The sequence below is a fragment of the Glandiceps talaboti genome, chromosome 6, assembly GCF_964340395.1.
Source record: "Glandiceps talaboti chromosome 6, keGlaTala1.1, whole genome shotgun sequence".
NCBI lineage: Eukaryota > Metazoa > Hemichordata > Enteropneusta > Spengelidae > Glandiceps > Glandiceps talaboti.
In genome coordinates, this window is record NC_135554.1 from 26,646,609 (window position 1) to 26,657,919 (window position 11,311).

General features: G+C 35.5%; 1 protein-coding gene across 1 annotated transcript; it reads left to right on the forward strand.

Moving 5' to 3' along the window:
• Positions 1–1,286: 1,286 nt before the first annotated feature.
• LOC144437041 (GPI ethanolamine phosphate transferase 2, catalytic subunit-like) lies at positions 1,287–11,290 on the forward strand. Its single transcript, XM_078125908.1, has 12 exons — positions 1,287–1,649; positions 2,279–2,488; positions 3,013–3,201; positions 3,626–3,767; positions 4,183–4,395; positions 5,108–5,325; positions 6,024–6,320; positions 6,609–7,165; positions 8,481–8,663; positions 9,270–9,591; positions 10,174–10,340; positions 11,056–11,290. The coding sequence occupies exons 1-12, from the start codon at positions 1,287–1,289 to the stop codon at positions 11,288–11,290; spliced, it is 3,096 nt and encodes a 1,031-aa protein (XP_077982034.1).
• Positions 11,291–11,311: the final 21 nt, after the last annotated feature.

Below are 11,311 nucleotides of genomic sequence, written 5' to 3' on the forward strand. Positions count from 1 at the left end.
TAGTATCTTTTTTAATTATTTATTTATTTATAGATGAATATAACTCATGTCAACCGCGATGGAAAAATTACCAACCTGAGAGGTCTCAAATAAAATACCAATATGTCTGCGCCCATGAGAAGACGCTGATGGTAAATAAGTGATATGTTTTTTCGATATTTTAGGAGGTTACCGATCTTGTAGAGTACGTCGACATAATTCGAATATAAATATAACCATGCTTTAGTAAACATGTTAGTATTTATCAAGATTTGTGCAACGAGTTGCTTGGTTCACACCGTTTGCATTTGTCAGTGGTCGCAACAACACAGCGTACTCACGTCACGGGAATCTCATCCATAGGGGCGTGTAATATTTCATAGATTGTTGTTTTCCATATCTACAGATGAAATATAAAAACTTTTTGACTATATATTCCTACCTGTAAGGAGAAAAGAGAGATATCTACGTATTGTAGAGATTGATACATGTGTAGCAGCAAGATTCGTATGATATTTTCCTAAGAATACGTGCCCTTGTGACCTCATCAATGTTTTATGCTCTTGTTTGCCATAGAGTTTTTATTGACATAATAAGGGCGTCACAGGTTACGTTACCGTGGAGTTTAAATTTAATCATGTGAAACACATTTCCCAGTGGTGGTCATCATATGATGACAGCAGCCCCTCCAGTGAAGGACGCCCTCGCAAGGCACAGTCATAACTTATTAAATGATTCCATCATTGTTCATATTTTGTTAGAGTATATGAAATTTGTTTACATATTGCTTTATTTTTTTGCTACCCACAGTAACACTAATTGATAACAAGTAAAATTGAAAGTGAATAGAGACAAAAGTTTTCTGTGGGACAAGAATTAATTATTTTCATATACATTGCTTGCAGAAGTTTATGTACAGATATTGGTGTCAAATTCAAAGGGAGGTAGAAACCTACTAGTACATGTGTTTGAACCCTGGTAGACGCATAATGCACCATATTTTTGTGTTCTTATCTTTTCCAGATTTATTCCTGGTGGAGCTAAGTTTATACAATAGCGGAGGAAAATGTGACATAAAATTGATACACATAGATTATTCACTGGTGATCAGGAATGACTACATTGTACATGAGAGTGGACAACTCTGAGTCTGAATCAGTGATACAAACTCAGTTTATGCTAGGGTGTCTCAACTCAAACCCTAACCCCCTAGCTATATGTTTAATACAACATTTATACCGTTTGCAGTCTACCTCAGGAGACTTACCCATCTGTGTCTTGAACTACTTTAGTAAAGTAGAACCAAAATGAAAATTTCCCACAAATCCTTCGTACTCCTTTGCCTTCTTGTAAAATTTGCAGCATTGTACATATTTTTCAAGGGATTTTTCCCTATCAAAAGAGCAATTCCAGGAAGAGCAACCATACATGACTTGCCAATTGAACCCTATAACATAACAGAATACCCATCAGAAAGTGATGATTATCACAATCAACCAGCCTTTGGAAAACTTGTCATTGTTTTAATCGATGCACTGAGAGCAGACTTTGTATTTGGGGAGAAAGCTTATCAACATATGCCATTTACACACAAATTAATTCAAGATGGTAAAACTCTCAGTTTTCTAGCTAAAGCCCATCCACCAACTGTAACCATGCCAAGGTTAAAGGTTAGTCGGAGTTGATTACTGTCAGTATGTAGTATTCTTAATTTGGTACTGAATGAATGAAGTTGGTCTATAAGGTACGCCATGGCGGGGCGCCCTCAAACATCGACCTAGGACGGTGAGGGCGAAACGACACAACGTATCTTACAGTCTAGAATGAAGTAAGATCATCTAATACTGAATGTTTAAACAGTTATATTTCCATGAGTGAACTGACACACTGGTCTCATTCAAAGACTTGGCATACACTCATATAGTGTGCATCTCAGAATAGCTTTGGAATGATGGACCGACATTTTAAAGTGTAGTATAATATTAATAATAATAATCTTTATTTATACTGGATAGTTCTTTATGTAAACATTTGTCTCCCAAGAAGCCCAGTTAGGGCCATCCCTCATGGGTTCAGTGTTAATGCAGGAGGAAACTGGAGTACCCAGGGAAAACCTGCAAGTGGTTTAACCACTCGGCCACTGACAACCCTAATGTATGATGACATTTGTGAGTTTTGTAATACCCTGTTGTGAACCCCCCACCCCCGTAACTCCACTCCCTCATTACCTGCTACTTTCAAAATTAGCTACATGTTCCTGGGTGTCATTTTGAAAGTTCAATTTACGAATGTTTTGTAGGCAATCACAACTGGTGGAATACCTGGCTTTGTTGATGTTATGTTCAATATGGATTCTACCGCCTTGCTGGAAGATAATGTAATATCTCAATTGTACCATTCCAATAAAAAAATAGTATTCTATGGTGATGATACATGGATCAAACTTTTCCCTGACTATTTTAGTCGAAGTGATGGCACCACATCCTTCTTTGTCACAGACTACACTGAAGTAAGTCAAAGTAAATTAATAACTGATTTCCAAGTGTTAATCAACACCTCATTGTCTTACATCCGTATTTCTTTCATTCTCCAACAGTGTATAAACTTACATGCATGTGGTGTGAAACATTGTGTATGTGCATGTGTGTGTATGTGTGACCAGTATACCATGATCACAGATTACACAGTATACAAGTCTTTATGTACTTCAGCTATAACTTCCAAAATGTATTTATCCAAACTATATTATTAAAATTTTATTTTTTATATTTAGATGGAATGAAGTGTATAATTTTGAGTTAAATCAAAAGTGAATGAATTTTTAAAATGTTAAAATCCCCTCTTTGACTCTTTTCCTCTTCTCTCTTTTCTTCAATCCTCTCCTCTCCTCTCCTCACCTCATCTCCTCTCTTCTCCTCACCTCACCTCATCTCCTCTCCTCACCCCACCTCACCTCTCCTCCCTCCCCTTCCCTTTCTCCTTTACCCTCATGCTACGACTCATTCGTGTTTATTTCTTTACAACTTTTGTTAGGTTGATAACAATGTAACAAGACATGTCGAACCAGAATTGCGTCAGTCAGACTGGGATGTTATGATACTTCACTATTTAGGACTTGATCACATTGGTCATCTTGCTGGTCCTACAAGTCCTCTAGTGGAACCAAAGTTACAAGAAATGGACAAAATAGTTGAACAAGTTTTAACAGAACTGGGAAAGCAGGTGAAATATTCATATATATTGCTGCCCCAATATGGTATTTTCACTGTGAGGATCTAATGGTTATCTACCTGACTTTAGGAGGGTTGATAACAACCAGATCTGAAGGCACAAATTCCCAAATTGCGGTGGTAATATTTCTGTTACATGCCAAGTGAATATTCATATGGTGGAAAATGTATATATTGATGGTTTTCATCCAGTTAGATAGCCAAAATTTTGAGAGCATTTTGTAAAAGATCATGATTTTATAAGGAGAAAAAGTATCTCATGTATCGCCTGAGGGTAACATAAGCTTGATTGGCAAGTACAAGTATAGACTGTATCCATGGAAGTGCATTGCCATACTGTATATCTGATGAGAATTCTGAAAACATACCAAAGATACAAAAACCGATTGATGTACCATATTTCATTTTATTGTCAGGATAGTACAAAGTCATTGCCATCTCTGGTGGTACTATGTGGTGATCATGGAATGAGTGATGTTGGCAGTCATGGTGGTGCATCAGCCAGTGAGACCATCACACCGTTGGTTTTAATGAGCTCAGCATATTCAAATAAACATGGTAAGTCTGAAGTTCAAATATTTGAACTTGACATATGATGTCCATCACCTTAGTATACATTTGTATTTATGTATTTATAAACAGTAATTCTACTTACAAGCTACTATGTGGCTTCTGCTTTCATGACAGCAATGCATATTACATTTATATGGTAAATGCAGACTAAACATAACTATTGGGGATTCAGTTCATGCAACTCAAGTAAATGTCATGATATAATAATAAAGGACAGCCTTTCCGCATTAAGTTCAAAGAAGAAATTTCAAATACAAATGTAAGCAGACTACAAATGTGTAATTTGGTTTGTAAGTTCTACAATTCTTTATCACCACAGTCAAAATAGCAGCACAAAATCCGTACTATGTAATTTAAATAAAGTTTGAATTTTCCTTTGTCTTTTATTGTGTATTTTCAGGTCAGTTATACACCAAAACTGAAGTTAAACAGATTGATGTAGCACCGACCTTGTCCCTGTTACTGGGTCTACCAATTCCACAAAATAGCCTAGGTCGTGTTATCACCCAATCACTGCATATCCTACCTATTAGAAATCAACTCAGAGTTATGCAGTTAAATGCGTATCAACTCACTCAAGTACTTGCTGAGAACGTCAATTCACATCACAAAGGTTAGATAACACATTTTAGTATTAGCTTGAAAAGTGAACTCACATCAGAAAGGTTAGATCAATTCTACCAGTAAAGCCATTCAGTATCCGTGTCTAAACATTTTAGAAAACCTTTAATATTTGGGTTTTTACTGCAACCATGTTAAAATATCAAGGATTTTATTGTTTTTCTTCATCAAACACTTTGTGGAGACACTTATAATCCCCCATCATCATGGTATAGCAATGTTAAAACATGGCTTATCATGGTGTGTTATGTTGGTTTTCATTTAGTTTCACTGCATCCATTTGTTATGTATGTGAAGTTACCAGGGTACATACAACATCTGCAAAATGAGAAATACATATCAAAACAAAATAGAAAATTCTAGAACACTTTAATAAATGAACTTTGACCTCTAACTGCATTGTTATATTTATTGTCATCTTTACTTTTATTGTATTGATTAGAGTGATACCCTTTTTTCTTTACCTAGACTTTCTTGATTGTCTTTTTTTCTTGTGTCCTGTGGGTATAATTAGCTTAAGGAAAGCAAATATTATGAAAAAAGTGGTTGGTATAAAAATCACAGTAATTAATTAACTAGTCATGAAAATAACTTGCATTATATTATTTAACAAATGTTGTTATGGACTATCAAGGGGTTAAAAGGAATGTTTTGAATACATAAAATGATATTTTCTCTATGCTATATCCCTTTGTCTGTTTCAGAACCAGGTTACCTACAATATGACAGAGCTGTCAAACTACATGCAAGCTGGCTTGGTTCATACTTACAAAATACTGATAACATAGATTACAAAATACTGGGTCAGAAAGTGATTGAACAGTATCGTACTTCCATTCATGAAATGAGTAATCATATTGCAGCATCACTAGCGAAGTATGATGAGCATGCAATGATAGTTGCAATTCTTCTCTTCTGGCAGGTGATTAAGAAGTTTATTTTGTTGGGTTTTGATACTTTCTGGTTCTAACCTAGTCTTGCTGCTAGACCCCTCAGGCTATTCTGCTCACTGTGAAGGTGACCAAAGAAAGCCAGAGGTCTTACAGCTAGACTAGTTCTAACCACGCTGCTTCGATTTGTTTCTGAATGGCTATAAAGTCCTTTGGCAAGATTTGAACCATGATTGGGCCCCAGTGAACCCTCAGTTGTATAATTGGGGACCTGGTAGGATAGAGGTAGCAATGTGAATGCTTTAATCCTATGTGCTCACAGAACCTGTGGGCAAGATTGGGACCACAATTGTACCCACACCCCTGATGCTGCTGCCAAAAGACATCTCCATCAGCAAAAATTGTGGATTTTACTTCCAAAACTGTTTTGTGTTTATGTGTACAACACTGAAGTAAAACACTCTCTCTATGTGCTACACTTGTTTGTAGCATTCATACCAAATGTAAAAGTATACTATTTCCAATTGGTTTGTTTACAAGTCTAGCATGTGGCCTTTCTAATGTGGTCAATTAGCAAATGAAACTATGCTTTTACACTTGATATGGATGCTATAAACGGTTGTGGTACATACAGAAAATGCTTTATTACTTTGGTGTTATGGGTTGTTTATACTTTCAATTTTAAGTATGAACCCAAAACCTTCACATTTGCATTAATTTCATCTTACAGGTTTTGTGTTCATTGCTCTATGGAACATCTCATTTACATAAGGGTCATGTGGCAAGTGTAGCTGTTCCTATTGGAGAACAATTGTCAATCTTTATTGTGATTGGCTGTGGTTTGGTGATTACATCAGTGCATGTGAAGATCTGCACAGATACATCAAGTATAGCAAGTGAAGCCTTATGTCAGTTAACCCCATCAGCAGTGGTTCTCTCAGCTGTCTTTGTTATGTCATCAACTCTTTTCATATCTGTAGTTATCAACAAGTTTGGTGATTTGGTGAAAATTACAAGTTTTTTGAAGGTAACATTCCACACTTTATATGATACAGTGTATTTATAAAATGTAAGGCCTATCAATTTTATATGTACAGCTACACAAATATGTTTACCCTCAGGTGATTCAATACTGTTCAGCTTATACATTATATATCTAACAAAATAGTGTCAACAAATGTCCCAGTTGCAACTAGTGCAGCTTTAAAAGGGAAAAGCAAAATTAGCTCCTTCCCTAATGTTTAGCTATGTTAATGTTTGAACAAGATATTATACGATTTGTAAACAATCTTCCTATTTTTCATTTCATCTTTAGGACTTAAGTTTGACAAATATTCAGACAATGTTGGTGATTTCAACGGTGCTGCACACTTTTAGTCTTTTATCCAGTAGCTTTGTGGAAGAAGAACATCAAACTTGGTATTTCTACACCATGACATTGAACTTGTACTTTGTCTACAAAGCAATATCTCAAAATGTGCTAGTCATTTTAAGGAAAGAGAATTCCTTGAATGTAACTACACCCTCTGACTCTACGAGTGACGAAAGTGTTCCAGACAATCAGTGGATTTCACCATCAAATAAGGGGCAGTACTCTATGATGCAGGTTAAAGAAACAACACATAGGAACATGAGTGGTGAAAATGTTAGAAATATTTGTGTTTCTGAGCAAATTGATAACAATATGCAAATTGATAGTATTCATGAAGAAGAAGATGAAGAAATCAAAGATGATAACAAACCAAGGTATCAAGGTGCGGGATTGTTGATATGGGCTGTTGTCATGGCGATATGTGGACGATTATTAAGGGCATGGAATCAGACTGGGATAAAGTCAGCAGACAGAGCTGATGTTGGTGACTGGTTTGTCAGGTATGTGTATGATGATACATTCCTCCAGTGATGGTAATCATGTATTTTTCTAACCATTTAACATCAAATAAATGCATTTGTGTGTGTGTGTGTGTGTGTGTGTGTGTGTGTGTGTCTGTGTGTGTTTGTGTGTGTCTGTGTGTGTGTATTTGTGTGTGTGTGTGTGTGTGTGTGTGTGTGTTTGTGTGTGTGTGTGTGTGTGTGTGTCTGTGTGTGTGTGTGTGTGTCTGTGTGTGTGTGTTTGTGTGTGTGCATGTGTGTATGTGTGTCTGTGTGTGTGTGTGTGTGTGTCTGTGTGTGTGTGTGTGTGTTTGTGTGTGTGTGTGTGTGTGTGTGTGTGTGTTTGTGTGTGTGCATGTGTGTATGTGTGTGTATGTGTGTGTGCGTATGTGTGTGTGTGTGTGTGTGTGTGTGTGTGTGTGTGTGTGTGTTTGTGTGTGTGTGTGTGTGTGTGTTTCTGTACCTTTTGTTTGTCTTGTTGAACCAAAAGACTACATTGCAATTATAGGAAATATTATGACAACTTTCTGTAAATTTGAAAGGAGCAACTGTCCATCTGAGATCTCTAAGACTCTTACATATTCTGAAGCCTATAACCCTTTTAGCTGCACTGGCTGTAACTGGAATGTTTTTTAAACTGTTTTGTTACATACTGTATAATGACTTACTTGTAATGTCCCATGAACAGTATTAAATCACTTGTAGGTAAAACTATTTGTGTAGCTGTACACATACCAGTAATATGGTATAATAAATCCAATCACATCCATTTTTGGGTCCACACCCATCATGCAACCATCGCAATCATGATGTCAGCTTATTACCATATTAATTATGGATCAAATCTGCCTGTAATTAACATGTACAGATGTCTAAGCATTAATTGGTATTTTAACAGTTTTCAGTGAATGTATTGTTAGTTGTTTGAAAAAATAATACTCCAGTGACAGCTACAGTGTAGTGTAATTTTAAATCGTTCTACATGAAATCTCTTAATTTGATCTATTACAGACCTGAAAACAAACTACTTCTATCAATTCTGGTTATAATCAGTTCTGTGCCTATCTCTGAATTTGATCTATTACAGACCTGAAAACAAACTACAGCTATCAATTCTGGTTATAATCAGTTCTGTGTCTATCTCTTAATTTGATCTATTACAGACCTGAAAACAAACTACTTCTATCAATTCTGGTTATAATCAGTTCTGTGTCTATCTCTTAATTTGATCTATTACAGACCTGAAAACAAACTACAGCTATCAATTCTGGTTATAATCAGTTCTGTGTCTATCTCTTAATTTGATCTATTACAGACCTGAAAACAAACTACAGCTGTCAATTCTGGTTATAATCAGTTGTGTGACTATCTGTGTTATAAGGCACCGTAGACAGCAATGTCATCCACTACTTGTGTTATCAATTATTGGTATTTACTACTACAGAGCAACCACAGGAATTCTTAGTCTTCCATGGACATCATCCACAGAACCTGACAAGTGAGAAGTTGTTAAATTTACATTAAGGCATACACAGTCCACTGTCTATGATTAACTTTACATTAAGGCATACACAATCCACTGTCTATGATTAATGCAGCAATTTATACAGTTTTTTTTCAATCATTCTAGTTACAAATTAAAATTGCTACTCATAATGTTAAAATACATGTATCTATTGTGGAAGTGTATATACCATTTTCTTCAATAACATGCTTTTTAACATCATTTGAAACTTAATATTGTGTAATATAGGCTTTTGTGTGCTATCCCTTCATTTTTACAGTTGTTTTAGTTACCATGTGAAGTGGTCAATTTTGCAGGATCTGCCAAAATATTAAGATTCAATGATTCGATGATTCAATGATGTAATTACCATGGCAACTTGAAGGTAGTTTGTATTATATCATGAAATCTGGAGAAGAAAGTCTGAATAATCTGCTTAAAAAATTCATTGAATTGGACAAGCCTTGCAGGTATCTCAAAATGATCAGATGTACAGATGTACAAATCCAGACATTCCTTATCTAGTATTTTGTAATTATCATATTTTCAAAATGAGATTTCTTGTGAAGTTAACTAATAGTAACTCTATTTTGTTTACAGAGGCTTGTATCAAGCATGGTTAGTGTATGCAACGGTTGGCTTACATATTATGAAAACTGTGCACAGATTATTTAAAGAATTACAAAATCTTGAACTTGAACCGAGAGAAGTGGTTGTGACTTGTCTAGAGAGCATATACACCAGTTTTATAATACTAGCAGCTTTGTTACTAAGACCTCACAATTCAGCTGTCCTGGCACTCTTGGTTCTACAAGAACATGCAATGACAACTGTTATGTGGCCAAGGTTCTTTACTCAAAGCTCAGCTTGGATAATTGGTTTGCTACACGTATGGTTTGGACTGGCTGCATTCTATGCTCAGGTATATAAATATGAAATAAGTCCATGTGGATTTTGTGGAAATGTTATCACTCGATGTGAGGCTGTTTTTCTCCACAGGGACAATACAATGATGGTCAGTCAGTCAGTCAGTCAGTCAGTCAGTCAGTCAGTCAGTCAGTTGGTAAAAAAAAGAAAAAAAGAAAAAGAAAAAGGAAATAGAAAAAGTCAGTGTTTTGTACATATTGGTGATGTTTTCTATACATAAACATACTTTTAACAATGTAGATGCTGTAGAGATGACAATTTAAGTTAGAAGGAAACTACAACGCATTTATTGAAGGTCCCATATTTCAGTGATAGAGGATGACTTTGACCCAGATATACACTTTTGTGATCTCCATCTTAGTTACCATCAATGACATAATTATTCAAATCTTGTCATAGAAGGCGTAATGTTTTGCTATTTTGTTATCAAAGAAATAAAAATGTCACTAGGGTCGTGAGAAATATACATAGTCAAATAAAAAGGACCCCCACCCCACCCCCAGGTGTGATAGTCAATAAACTGAGTTCAATGCTGTGAATGTGATCTTTAATCATTTTTCCATTATTTGAATTTCAGGGGAATTCTAACAATGCAGCAACTGTGGACATATCAGCTGGTTATGTTGGTTTGGAATCCCATATACCAATCATTGTTGGGTTATTGACCTTTATATCAACCTATATTGGACCTATGTTATGGATGATAAGTCTACTCATTTACATAACAAAGAATTTCTATCACAGGTAAGGTACAGATATGGTAATAGTTGTACAAAAAATACATAGAGGGGAATGCCATTCCAGGAGATATAAACTTTTTCATAAACTATGGGTTCTGGAGACTCCTATGTGACTATTCCCTTCAGTGTAAAACATATCTCATGAATATTCAGTGTTCAACTATGAATATATTATTTCTGCTGACTCCCATGATGCATTAGCCCAGCAGCAAAGATACCTTATAAAGGCACAAGATCAACTCTAAAATAGCAAGTAATTATAGGTGATGTAAAATTATCATGAAATGACTCTCCAGTACCCAGAGTTTATGAAAATGCCTTTATTTCTTGGACTGGTGTTCCTGTATAAAAGGTTGTTGTTCATATCTTCTATTATAATTGGTTTTCTATACCTCACGGTAAACTGTGTAAGACGGAACTTATTTGAGTTCACGTCTTAGTTTAGTGTCAGCATAGATGGGCAGACACTCTACTGTCCATACTCTCAGTCAGGAGTCAACAATGTTGAGAAGACATTTGAACCAACCAACCATACAACTTTAATGACTAAACTAGGGTGTTAGGTAAAGTAGACCCTCTAACTTAGAAGTTAAACAAATCTTTGTATTGCTATTTGTGCATGGTACGCTCTGCTTAGATATCATCTCAGTGGTAATAAAATGTACTGTCATTAAATTTGAGAATAATTTAAATATAATACCTTTTTGCTTTGCTTTCAGGTACAACAATGCAATTCAAGAGATTGTCTACACCTTAGCTCTATTCAGAGCATTACCTCTGGCTATTTACACAGTTGTTGTGTCCTTGCAACGATATCATTTGTTTGTGTGGAGTGTATTTTCTCCAAAACTCATGTATGAGGGTGTATTGACAATGGTGTATGCTCTTGTAATTTTCATTTTCATTGTTCATTCTTACATCCTCGAAAAATTCAAACTAATCAAACTAGAATGAGATAAATGTTTGCGGACAAGA